General features: G+C 50.2%; 1 protein-coding gene across 2 annotated transcripts; it reads right to left on the bottom strand.

Annotated features, from left to right (window-relative positions):
* Positions 1 to 7,647: 7,647 nt before the first annotated feature.
* PROKR1 (prokineticin receptor 1) lies at positions 7,648 to 23,138 on the bottom strand. 2 transcript variants are annotated; one of them, XM_051842828.2, is made up of 3 exons: positions 23,013 to 23,138; positions 18,657 to 19,301; positions 7,648 to 11,090 (listed from the first exon to the last, which is right to left on the bottom strand). In XM_051842828.2, the coding sequence occupies exons 2-3, from the start codon at positions 19,127 to 19,129 to the stop codon at positions 10,394 to 10,396; spliced, it is 1,170 nt and encodes a 389-aa protein (XP_051698788.1). In that variant the 5' UTR covers positions 19,130 to 19,301; positions 23,013 to 23,138; the 3' UTR covers positions 7,648 to 10,393. The 2 variants fall into 2 exon arrangements, with proteins under 2 accessions (XP_051698788.1, XP_008252534.1); XM_008254312.4 differs by lacking the exon at positions 23,013 to 23,138 and adding an exon at positions 21,048 to 21,927.
* Positions 23,139 to 25,102: the final 1,964 nt, after the last annotated feature.

The raw sequence follows: 25,102 nt of genomic DNA on the forward strand, positions 1-25,102 counted from the left end.
TCTGGTGGCATTGGCTTGTGAACCCTTCCTCCATCTACAAAGCACATCAGTCCAGTCTCTGCTTCCATGTCACATCGCTACCTTCTCTCTGCAGTCAAATATCCTTATATTCGCCACTTTATCAAGACATTTGTGACAACACTTAGGGCCCACCTGGATAATCCAGCATAATCTCCCCATCTCAAGACCTCAAGATCCTTGATCACATCTAGCACACCCATTTTTCTACATAAGGTAGCACTCAGAAGTTCTGAGTATTAGGATCCAGGTATCTTTGGGGCCATTGCTCAGCCCATTACAGTATAAAGAGTAAATTATTTGTGTATATACACACATATACAAGGTACCTTCACAAATCGTTCATGGAAAAGGAATATTATGAAAAATCTATTCATGGAACTTTATGAGCAGGATCTAGTTTGAGGCTTTCAGGATGAGACATCAGCTGGGAAAGAGCCCCAATCAGAGCAACATGAATTCTGCTAAAATTAAAGCAAGAACAAACAATAAATTTCTGGCAGTGCTTGGGTGAAAGAATGGTTAAATCATTGATACTTTGTAAAAGGTCTATGGGGTCAATACCCCAAAGAAATCATCAGTTTACAAATGGATAACTCGGGGCTGGTGCCGTGGCGCAGTAGATTAATCCTCCACCTGCAGCGCCAGCGTACCATATGGATGCCAGTTCTAGTCCCGGCTGCTCCTCTTCCAATCCAGCTCTCTGCTATGGCCTGGGAAAGCAGTGGAAGATGGTCCAAGTCCTTGGGTTCCTGCACCCACATGGGACACTGGGAAGATGCACCTGGCTCCTCGCTCCTGGCTTCGGATCAGTGCAGCTCTGGCCGTTGCGGCCATTTGGGGAGTGAACCAACGGAAGGCAGACCTTTCTCTTTGTCTCTCACTGTCTGTAACTCTACCTCTCAAATAAACAAACTCTTAAAAAAATGGATAACTCATTTTAAGAAGGCGTGAGATGATGTTGAAGAGAAAGCCATGGTGGCAGATCTCTGCATCAATTTGCCAAGGAAAAAAAATAATCTTGTTCATGCCTTATTTGAAAAGGACCAATTAACAGCAGAAGCAATAGCCAACAACACAGACATCTCAGTTGATTCAGCTTACAGAATTCTATTTTTTCCAGTTTTTTTGAAATCCCTCATATGTGTGTATACACATGTACTTGTATATGTCTGTGCATGTATATAAATATATCATATATATACCTATATATGTGTATAGACAATGCCCCACAATTGTTCATTGTTCTTGGAGAAAACCCCAATATCTGACTGCTGATTCTTCAGACCAAGATTAATTTGGTTTTCATAATATAATTATATATATATATATATAATATAATTGACTATGTCAAACAGACACAACTAAAATACACATAGGAATGATCCCTGAAAAACAGATGTTTACTTTCAGCGTTTGTGTGTGCATGTTTCCACCCAAGCATTTACACACTGAGGTTTACATTATCAAGGTCACACGTTAGGACCAAAAGTTCCTTACCCCATGAGGGATGAAGCAATTAGACTCGCTGGGTGTATGAGTTAGCTTTTTTGTCACTATTACAACATGCCTGAGAGATGCTGCTTACGAAGCAATGAGACTTCTATTGCAAACATTTCGGAGAGCTCGGTTTTGAAACAGTCTCAGGTGCTCCCTTCTTACTACCCACAGGCTCCGAACTCCAATCTTGATGACCAGTTTGGGATCTTTTCAGGTTATCAGTACATGGAAATTGGCAACTCCATTGGCTCCATCTGCCCTAGCTGTTGCCATTTAGCTTTAGAGACAAGGGCAAAAACTTGAAAACTTTGCATGCTTAGATTGAATTTTTGTTATGATTGTGTAATTAAAAGATGGACTCCTTGTCCTCAAATCCTCTCTGTACATTGCAGACATAGAGGATCACATAAGGAAAGACCAGATAGTACGGCTCGCTCTCAACGTCATTCAGAGGATTCCCTCCCAATCCTTGGCTTTGTCTCTTTAAATACAAAAGTGGAAGAGACCCTAGAATCTTACAAAATCATTGCAACTTAGTGACCTCATGGAGAGAGCACAATGAAGGATGGGTTTGGAATGGGCTGGACAGGTCTAACAGGGACCAAGAAGGGATGGAGAAGTGCCCAAGGTCAGTAACAAAGTGAGCTAAGATCTCCTCTGGGCCTGAAGGCAAAGAGGAGGAGCAGTTTCAGGGAACAAAGAGACCGCCAGCTGTGAAAGACAGCTGCCTGACAGCAGGGGCAGGAGGCAAGGCAGCCCCCCCCCCCCCCCCCGCCCCCATGACCTGGAAAGTTGGAAATCAGCTGAATCAGTCCCTTCTCTGGTTTATCCTCTGACATCCTGTTGATGTGTGCCATTGACCTAATCCAACAGGAAACTACAAGGAAATGTTTCTCAGTGATGCAGCCCAAGAGGTCAGTCTCAGGTTATGGAGCACGGGAGAGAGAGGATCTAGAGAGACAGATGGAAAATAACCTGCATGAAGGCCTTCAGATTTCCTCTATTTTCCCACCAAATGACCGGGACAGTACAAATAGGGGTAGATAGAAAAAAATAAGATGAAACTGGGAATAACTAATCTAAGGCAAAATATCACTGATGAAAGTGAAGACTTGGTTGTTCTCTTTAAATTGAGGAAATATCCAAAACTCAGGGCACCAGCCCCAATGACAAGATATTTGACTGTATCTCTATACTCCCTGGAAAAATGGAATTAAAAAAACAAATTTATTTTGGTTCAAAACACTGAAATCCATGTATAGTTTTTCATAATATGCAATTTCATGATATTTTTGAATATATTCTCATATGGACTCAAAATATCTCTTTTACCAAAATAAACTTTTTCTCTTTTATTTGATAAGCAGAGAGAGAATTCCTATCCACTAGTTCACACCCAAATGTCCACAATGGCTGAAACTGGGTTGGAGCCAAACCTGGGAGTTTTGGGATCCAACCCTGGAAGGGACCCAACCACTTGAGCAATCACCTCCTGCCTCCTAGGTTGTGCACGGTTAGGAAGAGAAAATAAGAGAACTGAATGCAGGCACTCCAATGTGGGCTGTAGGCATCTTAACCCCAGACAAATGCCCGCACCCAAGATCAATTCTCCTAACTACATTTTCTGTGAACCTTTTAAATTATACTCATACAATTGTCTAGCAAGACCGAATCCCAGGATAAAACTTTTAATAAAATAGCAAGGGAAAAAAAGAGACCCAGCCTGTCAATCATGGGTACAGTTAGTGCTCTCATTCCCATCTCCAAAAAGCAGGGCATGGGGCACAAACCATCTGGTCAGAGTCATGAATGAAGGAAGGGAACAAACAGGTGTAGAATAAACAGGGCTTACCCATCTTGGATTTGGGTGAAACATTTGGTCATAGAGTTCGTTCTGTCCAAAATGAATTAAATAAAAACAGGCGATAGAAAAGTTATGGACAATTACAAAGAAAAGGAAAGGAAAGGAAAGGAAAGGAAAGGAAAGGAAAGGAAAGGAAAGGAAAGGAAAGGAAAGGATGAGGGAGAGAGAAGAGGAAAAACAAAGGAATAAAATCTGCAAAAGAAAAACAGTCTACTAGCTACTCTGGAAGAAAAAAAAACATGTCTCAGGAAATAACTGTAGCAAATTCTTTGCCTTAAATATATAATAAGAATGTGGAAAGCGTGTATCAAACATAATGCAAACCAGCAGGAATATTTCAGAGCTAAAGAAATTCTTACACATTCAAGAGAAAGTAAAACTCTACTCAAAGGAAAACTCACTTCCTTAAGCGCTTAAGATCCAAGAAAGAATTTAACGTGCATATACGTTCCATTCAAGGGCTGAATAGGCCACCAAAATTACGCTTGATCTTAGCCAAAAGGCCAAGAAGCAATGGCCATCAAAATTAAGATGAGAAAAGCAGAGATAAAATAAGTCATGAAGACGGTCAAGTAACTGATACGCTATGCAAATCTGCAGAGCTGCTTCTTATAGGATGCTTCCTCTTGCTTCCTAGCAACCAAAATTCCTGCTCTCCTTCGGATTTGCAGGAAGGGACATGAGCTGGAGCTGTGTCTTACTCATCTTTGTAGCACCAGAGTCCAAGACAAGAAATGTTTGGGGGCCGGTACTGTGGCGCAGTAGGTTAATCCTCCACCTGCGGCACCAGCATCCTTTATAGGCACTGGTTCTAGTCCCAGCTGCTCCACTTCTGATCCAGCTCTCTGCTGTGGCCTGGATAGCAGTAGAAGATGGTCCAAGTCCTTGGGCCCCTGTACCTGTGTGGGAGACCCGGAAGAAGCTCCTGGCTCCTGGCTTCAGATCAGCGCAGCTCCAGCCATTGCAGACATTTGGGGAGTGAACCATTGGATGGAAGACCTTTCCCTCTGTCTCTCCCTCTCACTATCTGTAACTCTACCTCTCAAATAAATAAAATGTTTTTTTAAAAAAAGAAATGTTTGTCAGTCAATTGTGTGAGAGAGTCCTGGAATCCTGCTTAGTCAGGGAGCCCTCCCTGGCTGCGCTGATGAATCTCAGCCATACAGGTCAGAATCGGGGCACCAAGGAGGCAGGGGACAGAAAGTCAGTGACCCACAATGGACACTGAGGTATGTTCAGGAGACAAATGTTTGGTGAAGATCGACCCGCAGAATTCTGTTTAAATGTGTGCGCTTCCACCTTTTAGCCATGTCCATCCCTACCAATGCCCACTCCCGTTAGCTTGTTTTGGCCTCTTTCTGGGGCAGGCATTCTTAACCAGTTCAGGAGTTTCAGAACTTAGGTTAGGGGAAAAGTCATCATGGAGGGAGCAGTGGGCCTAGTGGTTTAGCTGCTTGTTAGAATGCCTAGTCTTGGCTGTGCTCCCACTTCTAGGTCCCTGCTAGTGTGCCCCTCTGGGAGGCAGCAGGTGCTAATGGCTCAAGTAATTGGGTTTTTGCCACTCATATGTGAAACCTGGACTGAGTTCTGGGCTTCTGGCTTCAGGCTTATCCAACCCCAGTCATTGTGTACATTTGGGGAGTGAACTAGTGGATGGGCTCACTTTCTCTCTCTCTCTCTCTCTTCCTTTCAAATCAACAAAATCATTGTGGATTCTCTATAACCAGCAACTGAACTTGTACCTTTCCTGCCATTATGAGGTAGGCACCAAACCAACCAATGTTAGCAGTCCTGGAGACTGCCTCCGGGAGAGGCAGTATTTCACATCACATCACAGCTTGGGGAGAGAGTTCAAAACCTCAGTCACGGCCGGCGCCGTGGCTCAGTAGGCTAATCCTCCGCCTAGCGGCGCCGGCACACCGGGTTCTAGTCCCGGTTGGGGCGCCGGATTCTGTCCCGGTTGCCCCTCTTCCAGGCCAGCTCTCTGCTGTGGCCAGGGAGTGCAGTGGAGGATGGCCCAGGTGCTTGGGCCCTGCACCCCATGGGAGACCAGGAAAAGCACCTGGCTCCTGGCTCCTGCCATCGCATCAGCGCGGTGCGCTGGCCGCAGCGCGCCGGCCACGGCGGCCATTGGAGGGTGAACCAACGGCAAAGGAAGACCTTTCTCTCTGTCTCTCTCTCTCACTGTCCACTCTGCCTGTCAAAAAAAAAAAAAAAAAAAAAAAACCTCAGTCACGTTCATCACTACTTCAGATGGGTGTAACTATTGGTCCTGATGATAAATTACATTTTTAAAGGCACTAGGAAAACATTTAATGCTAAGATATGTACTACAAGTGATTTATCTAACTGTAACCCACACTTGGAAACCATTTTGGTACTGCATTTCAATATAGTGACTTTCTTTCCTGTTCCGATGCATCTTACTGGGGAAAGCAGAAACCATTATTTTGGAAAGAGGCTACACAGGTCACTCTAGGGTCACAAAGCTTCAGTGACCTCTGCCTTAGGTCAGCGTTCAAGGTGAACAAAGTTCTCCAGGGAAGGAAAAACACAGACGGGAGTTGTACTATTTTCCATTTTAGAGAATCTGCTTAATTTAGGAGATGATTTACCACTTGATGATTGGACTTAAAGAGAGAGGCACGCATTTGGTTTGCTGGGAAGTCCAAGGAAGGCCTAGGAAAGTTTTGAAAGGCTGTGGCATAGAGCCACTTGAGGCATGAGCTCCGGAATGCGAGTGCCGGGCCTCAGATCTCACAACGTGTGTGACCTGGAGCAGCCTCTCGGAGTTGAGACTCGATTTCCTCATCTGTGAAATGGGAGTGATGCTAGCTCCTGAGTTCGAGGTGTGAAGACTGAGAGGCCATTCCCATAACACGCTTAGCTCGGCCTGACGCACGGCTGGGGCCCCTCCCTGCCGGGACTGAATCAGCCAAACTGGTTCTCAGCCTCCACTCCGCCTCTTCCTCTTTCCTGAGGTGTCGCCATCACCCATCATTCAGTCCTTTCCATAAGTCAGTTTCTCTCTCTCTGTCCTTGTCAGACCCCGCTCAGATAAGCCTCTGGCATCCCGTACTTACGTGTGTGTTTTCCTGCGTTTGGTTACCTCTCCCAGGGAGGAGAATCCTGCCGTCATGTGAAAAGTCTTTGCTCCCACGAAACACTCGCCCTTTTGCTTCTCTGTACCCTATTGGTTCAGTGCAAGTCCCACCTCATCCAAACAGCCGCACGCGCCTCTATTGTCCTCCCTGGAGGAGCAAGGGGAGTCTTCCAGCGCTTCTGGACTCTGAGCCCACAGGGCCTGCCCTGGTCTGCACGTTCGGCCAAGTGTGCCTCCTCTCTCTTTGCTTTCCTAGCACAGGGTCGTCGGCAGGGCCCTGGTGTCTTTTTGGTTTATTTTCCCAGAGAGCCCCAGCTAGGCGAGGTAAAGAGACAACAGCTGTAGACCCGCTTCGGTAGGTCTCTCCCACAACCTCCCAGCCTGTGTCTGTGCTGGGGGATCCTGGGGGAAGAATGAGCTCACCCTGGCTTGCAAAGGAACCAGGAATGTCCCTGCTGAACTCCTCAAGGGTTTCCAGAGAAGGCCAGCCTGAAGTTGAACAGTCCCTCAACGATTCTTGGGAAGGAGCTCCCTGCACTCAGGAATGCTGCAACAGAAGAACCCTGGGCTAATCTCCAGGAACTGGGATCTAACCTTGGCTCTCACAAGGACCAGCTGTGTGGCCTTGAATGTATCGCTTTCTCAGCCTGGGCTTCAGCTTCTTCAACTATAAAATGCATGTCTTGAATTGGCTATTCTCGCATGCTAGGGATTAGAACTGGACTCATTCTTTGCGACTACATTCCAAAATGTATCCTATTTTTCAAGAACCAGGGCTCCTATTTATAATTTTCTGGTCATCTCAGAAGTCTTTTCCTTAAGAAGCATGGACCTTGTTTCACACGTCAGGATGTTCAAAGGTTTTGCCTTTGCTTCCGTAAGGGGCTTGGATGGATCCTCAGATTTCAAGTCTTGGCACACATATGCTAAAAAAGTATTCATAATTTTACCAGAGCAGACTTAGAGGAAGAGGGCATACAAATCAGTTCGATCTCTTCAGCACAGAGCGGGGAAATCTGTAGGTAACAAGAGCATGAGTTAGCCTGTTCTCCCAATTCACAGGGTCATGGAATCTACACAGTGTTCTCTCAAAAAGCTGTAACACTCTAGCTAGGAAAAGGGTGGGTGAGAAGGAAGGCAATTATAGGAACACTACAGTCAATGATTTCTTATTTATTTATTTCACTCATTAACAACACAACACTTTACTCACTATAAAATCACAAGCAGACACTAATATTCAGATACTTTACAAATCATTAAATGACTGAAAATTGATACATTTTAAGCTGAAAAGCAGAAGGGAGTTGGTTGTCTCATCAAAAACTCCTGTTCAATACAGTCAACTCTCATTTAGCATTTCTAATGGAAATGTAGAACACAATGACAAGGAATTGTATAATTTCATTACTTTTAAGCCAAAATTAACTTTCCTGGTTTATAATCCAATATATGACTTTATAAAAGGATAAGAATTACTTTCTAATGTATTTTTCATTTAGGCTAATCTTTTCAAGATTTTATTTATTTATTTGAAAGGCAGAGTTAAGGAGGCACAAAGAGATACAGAGAGATAGATCTTCCATTCACTGGTTCATTCCCCAAATGGATGAAATGCCCAGGGCTGGGCCAGGCTGAAGCCAGGAGGCTGGAACTCCCACTTGGGTTGCAGGAGCCCAAACACTTGGGCCATCCTCTGCTGCTTTCCCAGGCACATTAGCAGGGAGCTGGATTGGAAGTGGAGCAGCCAGGATTTGAACCGGCTCTCGTTTAGTATGCTGGTGTTGCAGGCAGCAGCTTAACCCACTGCACTGCAACTGGGCCCTAAGCTAATATTTTAATTCATTTTTGTTCTCAGTGAGCATTCTGATTAAACTGTAGGGTAAGTCTGTTGGGTAACAAGTTGGGAAGAAACAAAGAGGTCTTTGAGTTGTATCTTCCAAGGAAATAACATAACTATAAAAGATACCTTTTGCTGCCAGAAACAGAGAGTTGTCTATATTTGAAGGAAGGAATGACACACACGTATCATTTAGCCTTGCAATTGCACTGCTCTCAGATTAAATGGGAAGAAAAGGACAATTCACTTCATAGTTCTGCACACTCATAACAGCAAACCAAGAAACAACTGGCACGTGACCCAGACTCATGCTGACCAGGAACACACATGGGAAGACGGTCACTACGTCCATGATCGCAACATTAAGATCTCACTGTACGCTTGCCTTCTATCTGGAGATGCAGCCACCGTTTCCTTCATGTTTCTGCCTTGTTTTTGAGGAACGTGATGCACATAGCACTGCTGAGAAATGGAGAGGACTAATAGACACAAGGTAGAAAGCAAGGAGAAGATGGCGAGATCTCCAGACACAGGAACCCAAGTAGCAGGCACACCACACACACACACACACACACACACACACACACAGGTATTAGTCCATTCTTCTGTGTGGTTGGAGCTTTTCCCCACCACACAGATAACAGAGCCAAGGCTGGGTATCAGATCTTCTTGTTCCAAAATTCCAAACACAAAACAAAGGAGACAGGTTCAAGAACGGGACAAGCTTTTGGTAAGCCCGTGGGATCACCACAGCTCCTGGAGTCACCACAGCTCACTTCCGGGGCCACCCCTTCCGGCTCTATGTCACCCTCTTTCCCAGGTGCATCTCCTGCCACTGGGTCACATGGGCTCCCTGACACTGAGCAGCAGAAATGTGCTGGTTTGTCCCTCCATTTTAAAAGAGGAATCGCGACCAGGCTTCAGGCACCAGTCACCAAGGCTTCTCGCTCTCCCAGAACACCAGTGAGGGTCCCTTACCAGGCCAGCTGGTTAGGAGGGAACACTTCATGCCTTGCTCATGTTTGAGAGACGGTGGACAATTAACTTATGGCCACATCCACGAGGTGTGTGTCTATTACGCCTTGCTTCCCAAGCCTGGAGACATGACAAGGAAGGGAAGGATTTAAGGGAAGACTACCTGGTCCAAGCCAGGGCACCTACATGGGGAAAGCGTATCATCCTCCACCTGGAGTGCCTGAGCCCCGCATGCTGTTAGAGGTCCGATTTCCACTCTCCTGTACCTGTGCCTCAACTCTCCTGCAGCAGGAAGCCCAAGGAGCCGTGAGGACATGCCCACCCTGAAACCTGGTTTTCCCTCTCTAGACTTACTCCAGGTACCCCGAACCCGTCATTTCGTTGTCAGTGCTGTCCAGGGTCTGCATGGCTCCTTCCCCAAGTCCATCCTCATGGTTATGAGCCTCCCCATGTGTGTGCAAACTCCTAGGTTTGAGGGGGGCAGTGAGTGGGGACAGAGTTTGCATAGAACTTGGCCATGAATACTAAGGTATGCATGTGCACGCATGCAAGGCTCGTCACAGTGAAGGTCAGAATCAGAGGCGAGAAGAGATGGGCTGCAGAAAGAGCCTGATGTCTCTTGTGTTGTTGATCCAGCCTTGCTGATGTCAGGAGTGAAGTCAAGCTAAAGAGCATTCCCAGAAGAGGATTGACCGGTGTCTGACAAGCAGCTGGGACAGTGCAGAGAAAGCTTCGCGGCACAAACACGTGTCCTGAAGTCCCAGACATCTACTCTGGTTCCCTTCTATTCCAGACCACCTACACCACCAATACATTGTCCCTGGTTTAATCTCTATTTTATTTTGCCAACTAAATGTCAACAGCACATACAGGTTAAACCAGAGTCCACCCTTTCTACATATTAGACATTCAGTGAATGGCAGCCATGAATGAGCCTGGGGTCCAAGGAGGGAGATCCAGCTCTCCTTGCACACCATGGTCACAGAGCTGCCCATTTACTCTGGCCTCCACAGCAAACCAAGGGTTCCTTGTTGAGGCTGTGTATCCAGGCGTCCTGGCCAGTGTCCCACACATCTCTGCGAGGGCCAGGGGGTCATTTCAGCCTGACGCAGTCCACCTCTTCGGTGGCAAGTATCCCCGTAGTCTTGAGATCGAGGTCGGCGCTCGACTTGTTGCCGCTGTAGGAAGCCCTCCAGCGGGGCAGCAGCATCTTCTTGCAGTATCTGATGGTGCTGTTCTTGACGCTCACGAAGCACAGGGTGTTGATCATGCTGTTGCTCATGGCGATGCACTCGACCATGTAGAAGGCGGTGAGGTAGTGCTTCTCCCGCACGAACACCGCGGGGAAGAAGTCGCGCACGAGGGTGAAGCCGTAGAAGGGCGCCCAGCACAGCACGTAGGCCGTGAGGATGCCCATGAGCACCAGCACCGTCTTCCGGCGGCAGCGCAGCCGCTTGCGGATCTGCTCCGTCTGGAAGCCAGGCACGGCCTTGAACCAGAGCTCCCGGGAGACCCTGGCGTAGCACAGGGTCATGGTGAGCACGGGGCCCACGAACTCCAGGCCGAAAAGGAAGAGGAAGTAGGCCTTGTAGTAGAGCTGCTGGTCCACCGGCCAGATCTGGCCGCAGAAGATCTTCTCCCGGCTCTCGACTGTGAGGAGCGCGGTTTCGGTGGTGAAGTAGGCGGAGGGGATGGCGATGAGGACGGACACGGCCCACACCAAGGCGATCAGGCCAGTGGCTGTCTGGCACTTCATCCGCGGCCTCAGCGGGTGGACAATGGCCAGGTACCTGCGACAAGAACACACAAGGAGTGACAATGGCCAGCCGCCAGGAAGAGCAGGCACTGGATGCGAACTCCATTTCTGACACATGTGTGGAGGGAAAACCCAAATAGGCTTCCACAAAAACACAGACTTGTTGCAAACCCCAGCTCCACCTCCAATTAGTTGTGAACCTCGGGCAAGTTTTATTTAATCTCGCTCTGAGTCTCAGCTTCCTTACCTGCAGGAGGTTTTGTTGGTTTGTTTTAAAGACTGCAGAGACTGTAGACATAAACAGAGCAGATTAAGCTCTGCCTGCAGTGCTGGTATCCCCTATGGGCCACAGTTCGAGTCCCACCTGCTCCACTTCCAGTCCAGCTCCCTGCTAACGCTCCTGGGAAAGCAGCAAAAGATGGCCCAAGGGTCTGGGCTCCTGCAGCTCCCATGGGAGACCCGGATGGAGTTTCAGCCTCCTGGCTTCAGCCTGGCCCAGCCCTGGTCATTGTGGCCATTTGGGGAGTGAATCAGCAGATAGAAGATTGTGTGTGTGTGTGTGTGTGTGTATCTCCCTCTCTAACTCTGCCTTTCAAATAAATCTTAAAGAGAAGACTCCAAGTGATAATGTATGCAGTATTCCTGGCAGTTTTAAACGCACTCAAAAAGTGATGACAATTACTATTAAATGTAGTAATGACGCTTCTCATTGATTTTTAGCCTGGCACTGTTCTCAAATGACCTCAGAGTTTAGGGCTGCATGGGCCTGCGAATGCCCAAGAGTAGCTGGGACAATTTGTCCTTTCCAAGGGAGCAGTGGGCAAAGTGCTGAGGATGCAAAGGTGGAGAGAAAGCATGTAGCCATCTATCTCATTTTCCAAGTGGAAACAGACACTGCTAAGAGGTGGTGACTTTCTCAAGTTCATGTACCACAAGGCTCTGGACAGAAAACATGTAATCCTGCCTCACAGGGTTGAAGCAAAAATCAACTGAACATGCATGAATGTGTGTGTGTGTGTGTGTGTAACCACAAAGCAACAGTAAAAGAGACGGCTTTTGCTCTTTCTCCAAGAACCCACACTACTGTCACCAGAGTGGTCCAAGGAGAGCGAGCACTGACAGGGGTGTGAGTCACGTACGTGGCGCTGCCTCGTCCGTCGCCGAGAGCGCGCACACCTATACAGAGCTCTGGTTTCCTGGAAGGCTTTCCACAGCCGGCAGAGCATGGGGGTTGGAGGACAGAGATGGGGAGCGACGTGGGGGGCAATGTGGGATCTGCATCAGAGATAAACGCATCCTCCTGGGTCCACAGCTCAGCCCAGGAGCAGCCCTGTGCAAATGTGGCAGGGCCCTGAAGGGAAGCCAGCCCAAGGCTGTTTCCTTTGAAACCATGGCCTTGGAGGTGATCTTTTCTGGAGTTTGGACTTGAAGAGGGATTCATCTTTATGTCTCTGTGCTTCTGCTGCTGCTGTCCCCTCCCCTCAGCACAGGCAACCAAAGTCCCTGAAGGTATCTGGAGTGTTCAGCAGAGGGAGAGGCGCACTCTCTCCCAGCTCCCACAAGAGGTGACACGAAGTTGCATGCATTGAATCCACCCCGGAACACTCCACTGGCTGCCTGGCTTGGCTACCAGCAGCCATCCCAGGCTCTCTAGCCAGCCAGGGAGTGTGCTCCCTGGAACGGCAGGGGTTGGCGATGCTGTTGTCAGTGTGTGTGTGTTGGGGGCGGGGAGCAGCTGCCCATGGGCCACTGTGCTCTCACGTCATGAGTGCATCAGACATGCTCTGACTCCCAACAGCACCTAAGAGCTTAGAGCTTCTGCCTTCGCTGGCTCGTTTGCTGGCTAAGTCTCCGCCACGTTCTTCTGATCACTCCGTCACAGAGAACGGCTGCCTCCGTATGTGCTCATGACAAGGATTTTCACTAGACAGCTTGGCTCTTGTCCTCCTTTTCCCAATAGTAATTTCTCAAGTCTTTATGATGTCTCAAAATTAGAGTCTGTTTTCAACACCAATCTTGGACTCAGAAGATGAAGAATCGAATCCCGGCTTTGCCGCAAAACTACCATGTGAATTTCAGCCATCCTTCCTTCCTACCTGCAGGTTCGGTTTCCTCAGCTGTAAGATGGGGATATTGGTGAGCCTCCAGCGAGACACTGCTGTTCTGTATACACAGCAATTTCCCTTGATCTGTAATTGGCAAGCCCCCTCCTCCTTTCCGTTTTGTTGAACCCAATTCTTTACAACAAAACTAATCATCAAGGTTGTTTCATCCAGGCCCTCTCTGACATCACCCCGCTCTGTGCCCCAGGGCTAGTGCCAGGAGCTGCACCAGCGGCCCCCCTGACTCATTTATTAATAAGTACAGCAGGAAACAGTCTCCAGGATGTCCATCAGCCTTGGCTATGCTAGGATCAGAACTGCAGGACGCTAATGTTGGCCATAGCGCCTGATGTTTGCAAAGAAGCTCGCAGTTCACAAAGCAGAGCAGCTTCAAATCCACTTTTTCATTAGCTCATCCCAGCACGATTAAATAGGCGAGGGAGTGAAGAAGCTCACTTCACAGGGAAGTCACTTAAGGCTTGGAGAGGTTTCACAACCTGCACAAAGCCACACTGCCAGAAGCGGACAGGGCCAGGACTCGGATCTCTACCTTGCTGCAGAACCTGGGAATGCTCGGACCCGCCGTTTGCCCCCACTCCCACCCCTTTCTAGCAACAGCAAGCAGTGCCCCTGCCTCCTCCTCCCTGGCAGCCTAGCAGCCCTTCCCCGCTTTTCCCTCCGTTGCAGTTGATGTCTAAGTTATTGCTGTTCCAAGAAGGAGTCAGACTATTGGCAGCCACTTTTCTCTGCTTCTGACTATGCCCTTGGCCCGCCCTGCACGTCTAACACTACAGTGGCTTAGCTCCAGGTCCATCTTGAGCCAACAGTTTCCAGAGAACAAGGGATAAAAGCTGCTGGACCAAGAAACGTCCAGGCAGTAACTGTATGATGGTGGTGGGCTGGGTGATGACGCAGAGAGCACTTGGGCTCCCTCTCCGAACCCAGGCTGGACCCCAGGCCCAGCCGTGGTAATGGCAGTCCCAGCAGCTGCTGGCCAGTCCTGGGATGGGCAGCAAGTGCGTGCCCTGGCCCTCAGGGCAGCCTGTATAGCAGTGAGCTCACCAGGGGTGGGAATGGAGTGCTTTGTGCTTCTTTAGGCTGGGTGAGGTGACTTGGGCCTTAGCTGGCCTCACCCAAACAGGGTTGGAGAGCCTCCCGGCAGGTGCACAGTGGGTTTGCTCCAGATTCTGGGTACGAGAAAGGAAGGCCCCCAGTGCCCATGTGCTGTGGGACTTAGGGGAACACCTTGAGGACAGCGCAGGTATCTCCTCGGTAAAGAGGAAAGCCAGGCCTGAGCAGACAAAGCCCTCCCGTGGTCTTTTTCAGCCCTCGTCTGCCATCAGCTCCCATGCCCTGTGCCATCCTTTCTTGGCTGGGGTCGTGGCTCACTAGGCTAATCCTCGCCTGCGGCACCAGCACCCCGGGTTCTAGTCCCGGTTGGGGCGCCAGATTCTGTCCCGGTTGCCCCTCTTCCAGTCCAGCTCTCTGCTGTGGCCCGGGAGAGCAGTGGAGGATAGCCCAGGTCCCTGGGCCCCTGCATCCATGTGGGAGACCTGGAGGAAGCTCCTGGCTCCTGGCTTTGGATCGGCGCAGCGCGCTGGCCGTAGCAGCCATTTGGAGGGTGAACCAATGGAAGAAAGACCTTTCACTCTATCTCTGTGTCTAACTCTGCCTGTCAAAAAAAAAAAAAAAAAAAAAAAAAGATCGTCCTTCCTCATCACTACTCTTCTTATGTTTCTTGCCCCTCCCCCACAGACCCACAGCCTCCCCAGTCCTCATGCATGCCTCAGGCATTCCCCTCTCCAGGCTTTGGCAAACACCTTCTACCCTCTTGGAAAACTCTCCTCTCCTTGGCTGATGCTCATTTGTTGAAGGCCACTTAAAAGCCCGCTTCCTGCACCAAGCTTCCTCTGACTACTCCTGGGCACAATGCTCTCTCTAAACTCCAGTTAAAACGTGTCCCGTACGCATCCTTTAACTGCTTCATACATGCAAGTCATCTCCCCTCTCATCATCATATCTTGCTTCTTTCACAACCTCTGTGAATTCTGGCCACCTAATAGGATCTTCATAAAACTTCTCCCTCATCAAATGCCTGGCACTGGGCGAACAGAAATGTGAAAGGCCATGGTGACAGTTCTCCCAATAGGTTGCTCTCTTCTTTGTAAAGCAGGACATAACTGTGTTTATCCAGCAGGAGATGGAGAGGCTGTCTAGGGCTGGATGACAAATGGCTGGAGGAATGGGAGAAGGGGTTGGGGCAGTGCTTGGCAGACAATGGAGCTATCAGTGATCCTCTAAGCAAGAGAAGGGATTCAGGGACAAAGCAGATTAAGTTGGCTGTAGCCCTGCTTATTCCCGCGGCCACAGAAGCCTTCCAGAGTTCCCAGAACCCGGCAGGTTTGTTCCTGCCTCAGGGCCTTTGCACTTACAGTTTCCACTGGCTGGAATGCTATCTCCTTCTCCACCAGACAGACCTTTCCCCCCACCCCCCATCACTCGGTGGTCAGTTAGGCTGTCTGCTCCTCAGAGACTCTTGCCTGACACTGCACCCTGGATAAGTCTTACCCTCAGGCACCCTCTCTTTCTTGGTGTGTGCTTCTGTTCAGTGTATTTTTCTCTTCTGAAACTACCTTCCTCTGCCCCTTGCATACAACTTCCATAAGCACCTGCAGCTTGTTTTCGTATTCCCTGCCGGCAAGAGTATCTGTCACATTGCAGTCACTCAGTGAAAGTGCAGTGTTTGAATGAACGCATGTGTGTATGAGTGAATGAGTGAATAAAAGTTTAGAACGGATTATGAGGGGTATAGGGCTAGCAGACAGGCTGAACCAAGAGACAAGGAAGATCAAGGGGAGACTCTGACACTCCAGCCGTCAGCAAGGTCGGGGCAGGGCCCTGGCAGTGGGATGAATGCCGGAGAAGGTGCTGAGAGTGAGAGCAGCCAGGACAGAGTCTTCCTCGTGTAGATGCCTGGGAGAACAGGGGAAGCTACCATAAGAACAGACATCTGAGCAGGCACAGGACAAATGGTTCTGTTCTGCTAGTTCTTAGAAACTTTGGGTTTTCAAAAATCGCATCATAAAGACAATCATTTCAGTGAAACCAAAGTGGCTAGCAGATGGGAAACACTCACGAGTATATCTGGGTTTTTGTTGTTGTCTTTCCATTGAGGGTTAATTTGAGAATTGAAATACTTACTGTTGAGTGCTTACTCTGTGTTCAACAGTGTTCTAAGCAATTATAGATAGTCTTTCATTTTATGCTCAAAGCAACCCAAAGCAGTATAATTTCTTATTATTCCTGTTTTCTGGAGAGAAAATGGAGGAACAAAGAACAGTGGGTAGGTGATAGAGCAGGAATTGACATCCAGGCAGATTATCTGCTCATACCATTCCCACACGGATTTCATTAAACACAAGTGAAGATGTGTTTACAACTGTACCTGTATGTTATGCCAAGATACAGATTAGTGGTCCCAAGCTAAGCAAATCAAACCTGAAAATCACTGATAAACTTCTGAACACATAAAACCAGACAGAAATCAATGATCCCTAAACCACAAAATTGAAATTAGATAACAACACATGAAAATAAAGAAATAACTTGAAGCAAAGGTCGCACACATCAATAAAAGAACTTAATGCACTGGAGTAGCCAGGTAGGCAGCCAAAGCCTCCGGACGCCCTGTGTAGGCACCCGCTGCTCTCCTCCAGTGTCTGAGTGCAGATTCCCAAAGACAACCCCACTCCGCACAGTAGCAGGCCTGAAGATACAAAGCATGTTTCCCAACTCATCTTTCTTGTTGTGTCAAATCTGTATCATGTAAACTCACACTGCCAGGGAAACGTCTGCAATGCCTCAGGCGAGCTGAGCGCGACAGGAGAGTTGCATGTCAGCTTGACGCGGTGCGGCGGGTCGGCATTGATGGATTGGCTGACATAGCTCTTCCCTCTTACATGCTGGAAACTCACCCCATGCCCCCTCTTTTCTCCAGGCTTCCTACCCCCCCCCCCAAAGCGCTGGCCTTTGACAAGCAGGCCCCTTGTGTGCAGGGGATCTCATCCATGGAGCAGCCCCAGGCAAGTCCCTTGCAGTCCTGAGAGCACACCCCACCCCGGAGAAGACCTCAGGAAATGACCCTGTCTGCTTCATCCTCCTCATGCACTAAGACAAAAGGTGGCAGCTTCTGTTTGCAGGAAAGGTCCCAGACAGACTCCCTGGAGCTCCTCCTGGGCTGCTCTGGAGAGGATGTGGGGGGCAAATCCTCTGCTCCACTGCTCCCCTCCTGCTGCCCCAGGGGGTCCACCCAGAGTCCCTGCCTGGGTGGATAAAATGCCTCGGGACTCTGGGAGGACCTCAACCCAGGGGAAGCAGCTCTGTGCAGGGATGACCGCCCAGAGCACTTTCTTTGGGTCCTTTTAAGTGGCTAAATTCACACCCCTCAGTGGCTTTAAAACCAGGCTCCTTGGCAGCTCCCTTTCCCCAGGTGTGGTCCTCTTCCAGGTTGTCCTACCCCTGACTGTCCTGCCTGTGGCTTCAGAAAACACACCCTATTAGCTAGGCTCTCCCCTGGAACCCTGCCCTAGTGTCCCCTGTGAGAGTCAGGTGGACCCCCTCAACCCCATGCAGAAGCCCCGAGGCTGTGGCTGTGGCCCGTGGAGAATGTGTGTGCCTCGTGCTGTCTGGGTTAAGAGGGAGACAAGCGGGTCAGGTGTAAGCACACAGAAGTCTGACCGGACCCGCACGGCCACTGCCCGGACCTGTAAGGAGAAACTTTGTAATGAGCATCCAACTGCAGGCACTGGAGCTTGCAAGGCTGTTCCCCAGGAAACAAAGGTGACCACCCCAGCCCATTAGTGCAGGTTTACCCTGAATGAAAAGACTAAATAGAAGAGGTTTGAAGAGACTGCTGCTGTTGCTTCTATGTGCCATCCTTGGAAACAGGTCTTCTGCAGATGGTGCGTGAAAATGGGTGAAAAGATGCCAAGTGGCCAATGGAACAACAACAAAGTAACTAGCGGTATGCTCCTTGTTTTCTGCTCTTTCCAAAGCAAATCACTCAATCTTACTTAAAAAGCAGAAAACAAAGAAGTCTTGAGATAGGAATCCGCCCCCCACCGGATTTGAAGTTACCCGGAGAGGGAACTGCCTGGAACTTGAACTTTATCCCTCAGCACCTCCTCTTACCTGTCTGCTCTAGACCAGGCACAGGTACAACCCCCAGGAGCAGGGCCATGTCAGGAGGACCAAAAGCCTTGCTCCTGCTCAACTCAAGGGGGCTCTGCTGCCTCCTGCCTTGCCCACAATTGGAAAACTAGATCCCTTCTCCCTACTCCATCAATGGGAAAACTTTTCAGTCCCCCATGCATCCCCATCTATGGGGAATACATTTAGATCACTCCTATCGATCTATAACCGCAGGAAAGGAAGAGACTATTCCAAAGCCCCTTCTCCCCCCCTCCCCAACCTTTGCACCCCTACTGCCCCTGGCTCACCTGTCAATGGCAATGGCCAGGAGGGCATTGGTGGAGACGTAGAGAGAGACAGTGCGCAGGTAGTTGACAGAGGCACACAGGATGTGGCCGTGCTCCCAGGAGAGCTGGCGCACTACATAGTAGTCCATTTCAAAGGGGCAGCAGATGATGGCCACCAGGAAGTCAGAGATGGCCAGGTTGGCAATAAGCAGGTTGGTGAGGTTACGCAGCTTCTTGTAGCGAGCGAGGGCAACGATGAAGATGAAGTTGCCAATGCCACAGACCAGCATGATACCCACCAGGGCCATGCCGATGACTATCTTGGCAGCAAAGAAAGTTCGGGAATTGGTCACATCCTCATCTTCCCCCAGGGGCATATCATAGTCGCCATAGCTGAAGTTGAAAGGGAAGGAAGCAGTGTGGGCTCCCTGCGGGTCAAAGGTAGACTGGAGGGTGGTGGATGCGTTGGTGGCATTTTCATCCATGACCCGCATGGTGCTCTCCTTCTGACCAGGAAATGTTGTGAGCAGCACTGCAGGGAATCCTTTGGGGTGCTGTCTGCAAGGCTGATGGCTCCCCTCTCTCCTGACACCCAGCTCTCCCTTGATGAATCACAGCACCCCTGCCGGCATCCCCAGGGTACAGCAGCCGAGCTCCATTCTAAGCCTTTGAAAGACACAAACAGTTGGCTACATGGTGGAGTGAACCCGGCCCAACTGGAAACCACCCTGTAACCTAGGCAGACCCATTCGCCACAAGCTCTGAGTGGCGTTCAGTGATGGAGTAGAAACAAAAGAGCCCGTAGAGAGAACAAATGAATGACCTCCATCTCCTCACTCTGTTAGGCAAGGCTGGATTGTTATACAGGCCATCAGGCCAGAGTCTGTTTCTTTGAGTTCCACTGAAGAATCAGAAATGTCACAGCTTTTCTCAAGGGTAGGAGCTAGGAAGGAGGAGCAGAAGAGGGCTGAAGGGAACACAAGAGACTCTCAAAACTACGCACAAGACCTCTCAGAACTCTACGCACTGTCCTGACAGCCTGCACTGTGTCCTGCGGCATAGCCCCACTCTGTGGTTAGCAACAGCTTTCCAGGGCTTGAGCAATCCTACCTGCTCTCTTCTGGCAACACACAGCCCTACAGTCACAGAGCCAGGTAGCAGCCACCTTCCCCTCTCCCCGCCAGGCTGAACTGATCCCACAGCCTAGCAGGAGGGTACAGCCGTCACCGAGATCTGTCTGCCGGCAGTGGCTGCACAGGCACAGCCGTCACTAACTCAGTGGGTCACCAGGAGGGATCCTAGAGCATCATGCTTCCTTGGCTGGTATGGCTCCCAAAGCAAAAGGCTTAAACACTCAGGGCTTCAACATCTGCCCAGCAGGCGATCAATACTGTCTGTAAAACCCAGGACTCCCTGGAGATGGAGCGTGCTCCACCCTCACGCTGCAAGGCAAGGAATCACCGTTGACTGAGTGCTCCTCACTCAGCTGCAAGGAAGGAGAGGGAGGGAAATCCTGACACAGAGCCCACCACACCATCTGCTGGGGTTGGGGGCTGAGGCCTGGGGGTGGGGGTTCAGCTGCACTGCTAGGGACAGAGAGAAAGTGAGAGTCCCCAGGGAGCTGAGGCAGTGAAGAGAGCCCAAGGCTACAGAACCACAAACCTGCGGTTCCCGGGAGAGGGAGACACTGGGAAGACCCCCCCCCAGGACTCCCCAGGAAAGCCTGTTACCCACATTCCCCAAACCCAAAACATCTGGGTCCATCTTTGAAAGGGGCCAAGGGTTCAAGTCCCTCAGCCCTCTGCTGCCCTCCCCTCCCAATTCCTCACCCCGATTCCGTCCCTTCCTCTGAGCTCAGGCCGTTCAGCTTGGCCTCTGCCCTCTGCATCTGCCAGGCGTGAGAAGCGCAATCCAGAACTGAAAAGCCAGAGGGGGCCAGGCTTGGAGCCCAGGCAGGTGGGGGCTGCAAACGGGGTGAGGCCAGCCTGGCTCCCCACTGGCCCCGGGGCTCAGAGGTGCGTTGTCTCTGCAGGGTTCCCTTACTACCACGCAACCCAGGCTCCGGGGTGACAGAAACTTCGTGGTGGGGGTGAGGGTGGGGCATTAGGAAGTTAAGGTTTGGGAAGAAATTGTGCAGTGGTCTTTTCGCCTTCGTTCTCTCTTCCCAGGGAGGAACCTGGTTCCCTTCTGGTGTCTGGTGGACCGGCTGGAAGCCCTTCCCCGCAGCCACTGCTGATAAGCCCGCTCCTGCTCCCAACTTTCTCCTGGGAACCAGAGCGGCTACACCTACGAGCCCGAGCAGCAGCTGGATCCCCTGAAGAAGTGCACAGGGGTCGAGTTCCTTGAACCCCCACCCCCATCCTAAAGCCCCCCACGGGGTCCCTGGTGCAACCCCGAGGGCGCGCGCCATACCTGAGCGTCCTGCACCCAGCGCTCAAGCTCCGCTCTCTTGCTGCTCTGCTGGGGCGTTCTCGCCGCGGATCAGCAGCCCGGCCACCCCCAGCTCTGGGCCGCCCCCAACTCACTGTCTCCGCCCCCGCAGTGGACGCGCGGCGCCCGGAGCTCACGGGAGGCTGGCTCGGGCCGATCTACGAGGCTCCCGGTGGCGCCAGGGTCCGGGGCTCGAAGCAGGGATTCGGGAGGTGGGACTCGCCCAGGCGCACACGCGAGGCTGGGGGACCGGAGACGCCCCCAGGCCGGAGTGTCCCGGTCGCAGAACCGGCAGCTCCAGGCGTGTCCTCGCCGAAGGGAGCTGGCCACGCGGGCAGCTCGCTGCGATCTCAGGCTCCCGAACGGCGCCTCGGGGCTATAAGCGGGGCCCTGCGGCCACCCTGCGCTGGCGGTGTCAAGCGATGCTGCTTCGCCCACCCAGGGCATTGGACGCCTCCCGCAGGGCACCTGGCAGCCCAGCGCCGCCTGAGTGGGCGGACACGCCCAGCTCGGCTGTCAGCCATCAAAGGACCCAGAGGGGCGTCCTCTGCTGCCCACAGCCCCGCCCTCACGGTCCCCGCGGGGACCGGCCCAAACCTTGACCCCTGGGGTGATCTCAGCGGGACCTCGGGACATCTTCATGTTTGGCTGCCGGTCCTGCCTGGTGAGAGGCGCTGGGAGAAGAGCTATCCGGGGAGCAGTGAAGTGGGCAGGGCGCGCACGTTGGAAAGAGGAAGGACCCCTGCCTGGGTTCAGCAGACTGGGATGACCAGAGCTGCTTTACAGAGCACAGATCTCCTTCGTGCGGTAGCCTGCAGACTCCTCAGGAAGTTAAGCAGCACGACTACTACGTCGTCACAGGTGTACAACCCGAAGAACTGAAAGCAGGGATTTGGACACCTGCACCCCAACAGACCGTTCACAGGCGTGATGCGCCGGCAACTCACATGTGCATCAGCCAATGAACGGATAAATAAAATGCTTCTGAGGCACACAATGTGTTTTCAGCCTTCAAAGGGGATGAAATAACAAGTGTTGGTGAGGGTGTGGAGAAACTGGAATCCCCATTGCTGTTAGTGGGAACCTAAAATGGTGCCACCTTATAAATAGCATGTCTCCTCAAAAAATCTAGACAATAGAAGTACCATATGATCCAGGATGCTCACTTCTGGATTTAGCCCCAAAGAACTGAAAGCAGGATCTGGGAGATTTGCACATCTATGCTCATGGCAGCATTATTCACAACAATTAAAACCTGGAAGCCACTCCAGTCTCCATTGACCGATGAATGGATAAATCAAGTGTGGTGGAAATGAGGACTCTTCAGAAAGTTCATGGAGGGGCCGGTGCTGTGGCGTAGCAGGTAAAGCCACCGCCTGCAGTGCCAGATCCCATATGGGTGCTGGTTCTAGTCCCGGCTGCTCCTCTTCCAATCCAGCTCTCTGCTATGACCTGGGAGAGCAGTAGAAGATGGCCCAAGTGCTTGGACCCCTGCACCCACGTGGGAGACCTAGAAGAAGCTCCTGGCTCCTGGCTTTGGACTGGCCCAGCTCCAGCCGTTGCAGCCAGTTGGGGAATGAACCAGCGGATGGAAGACCTCTCTCTCTTTTTCTGCCTCTCCTTCTCTCTGTGTAACTCTGACTTTCAAATAAATAAATAAATATTAAAAAAAAAAAGTTAGCAGAAGTAGTCAAATTCATGGAGGTGGAAAGTGGAGTTGTCTTTGCCAGCGCCTGACAGAAGGGAGGAATTGAATTGCTGTTCAAAGAGAAGAGTTTCAGATTTGCAAAATCCAAAGAATTCTGGAGATGGACGCTGGTGATGATTACACGTGCAGGTACTTTATATCACCGAGTTGTACACTTAAAAATGGGTAAAATGTACTGTGTTGTGTGTATTTTATCACAATTAAAAAGTGGAAAAATAGGGGCTGGCGCTGTGGCTTACCTCGCTGCCTGCAGTGCTGATATCCCATATGGATGCAGGTTTGAGTCCCAGCTGCTGCAGGTCTGATCCAGCTCCCTGTTAATGTGCCTGGGAAAGCAGCAGACATGGGTGCATCTTGAAAACATCACACTGAGCGCAATAAGTCAGTCACACAGAGACAAATCTGGTGTGATTCCACATACGTGAGGTTCCTAGATTGGGTAGATTCAGAAGGTCAGGAAGCAGATTGGTGATTATCAGGGCTGAGAGGTGGGGCATGGGAAGCTATTGTTTAATAGGTTCAGAGTTTCTATTTGGGATGATTAAAAAGGGCCAGGTAGGGCCGGCGCCATGGCTCACTTGGTTAATCCTCCGCCTGTGGCGCCGGCATCCCATATGCCTGCCAGGTTCTAGTCCCAGTTGCTCCTCTTCCAGTCCAGCTCTCTGCTGTGGCCTGGGAAGGCAGTGGAGGATGGCCCAAGTGCTTGGGCCCTGCACCTGCATGGGAGACCAGGAGGAAGCACCCGGCTCCTGGCTTCGGATTGGTGTAGCTCCTGCCGTAGCGGCCATTTGGAGAGTGAACCAATGAAAGGAAGATCTTTCTCTCTGTCTCTCTCTCTCTCTCACTGTCTAACTCTGTCAAATAAAAAAAAGGGGGGGAGGACAGGAAATAGATGTTGGTGATGGCTGCACAACATTGTGAACACTTAATGCCACTGTATCGTGCACTTAAATAGCGAGTGTTATATTATGTGTATTTTGCATTTTTGAAGGACTTTCAAAAAGTTCATGGATAATGCATGTACTGGAAAATGTGCATGGATTTCAAAAATTTTTACACCAAAATACTTACCTTTTAATTCTATTTCCCACGATTTGTTAAAGAAAATTAATTGTATTATTTGAAAGGCAGAGGAACAGAGAGAGAGGCAGACAGAGATCTTCCATCCATTGCTTCACTCCCCAAATGCCCATCACCAGCAGCAGGGCTGGGCCAGAACTCAATCCGGGTTTCCCGCATGAGTGACAGGACCTGAGTATTTGGATCATGATCTGCTGCCTTGCAGAATGCACATAACAGGCTGCTGAGATCAGAAGCAGAGCCGGGACTTGAACCCCACTATAGAATGGGTGTTCCAAACAGTGTCTTAACCACGGCACCAAGTGCCGCCTATCCATGAACTTTTTGAACTATCTTCATATATCTTCTTAGCAAGGCTTCTTAGCTAGGCATCTATCCAGGTTGACATTGGCTGCCACTGTCCATAATGCAAAGCATGCTGCCAGGATCTTGGCCTTTGTTATGCTTGACTGTTAAGCTGGCTGACTTTAGACAAGTCACATAACCTCTCTGGGTCTCCTTTCCTCATTTACAAAATGAGTGAGCTGAGCCTGGACTAGGAAGTCACTACCAGGTTCCAACACTTTAAATGGTATCTTCCCCAGTCCATTTCCTCCCCGGGATGTCTCCTGTCATTTGCACAGAACTCCTGCCAATTGCAGAAATGTCACAGCACTTTCACACCTGTGTTGTGGAATGGAAGGGTGCTAAAGAGCATGGGTTATGGAGTCAGCTGCATCCTCTCTCCGCAGCTCAACCCATGTGAGCTATGTGACCTATGTGTGCTAACCAAAGCCTATCTTTCCTCATATGGAAACCAGAGAAGGCAAAGGCTCTACTCGATAAGGTTGTTGCGATGCTTAAATAAAGTAAGGCGGGGAAGGTACTCAGCACAACGCCTGGCACTCAGCAGGCACCTGAGAAATGCCAGCTATTTCTCTCTCTGTCTCTGGTTCTGTCCTGCCTTGCTCTATGAGATCCTAACCCATCTTCCAGACTTTGCTCTTTTGTCATTTCTTCCAGGAAGCATTTTTTAATTCCCCCAATGACTTTCATATCTTCCTTTACACTTGATGTCTCTCTTTAAATGCAGCTCCGTGCACCAATTTGCTTTCTCTCCTGCACTGTTCCCTGAGGAAGGGCTGTGTCTCATTCTGTTTTGCATCCGATTCTGCAATGTTTCTCAAACTTGCCTGACAGTAAGAACTATCTGGACTGTTAGCTGAACATATTGACCCCTGGTTCCTCACCCCACAATGCAAGGAAATGG

The sequence above is a fragment of the Oryctolagus cuniculus genome, chromosome 2, assembly GCF_964237555.1.
Source record: "Oryctolagus cuniculus chromosome 2, mOryCun1.1, whole genome shotgun sequence".
Lineage (NCBI taxonomy): Eukaryota > Metazoa > Chordata > Mammalia > Lagomorpha > Leporidae > Oryctolagus > Oryctolagus cuniculus.

Coding starts and splice junctions, on each gene's coding strand:
- PROKR1 (XM_051842828.2), bottom strand. CDS start 19,129: ATGCGGGTCATGGATGAAAATGCCACCAACGCATCCACCACCCTCCAG. Junction 11,091..18,656: donor CTGGCCATTGCCATTGACAG/GTGAGCCAGGGG, acceptor TTCTTGTCGCAG/GTACCTGGCCATTGTCCACC.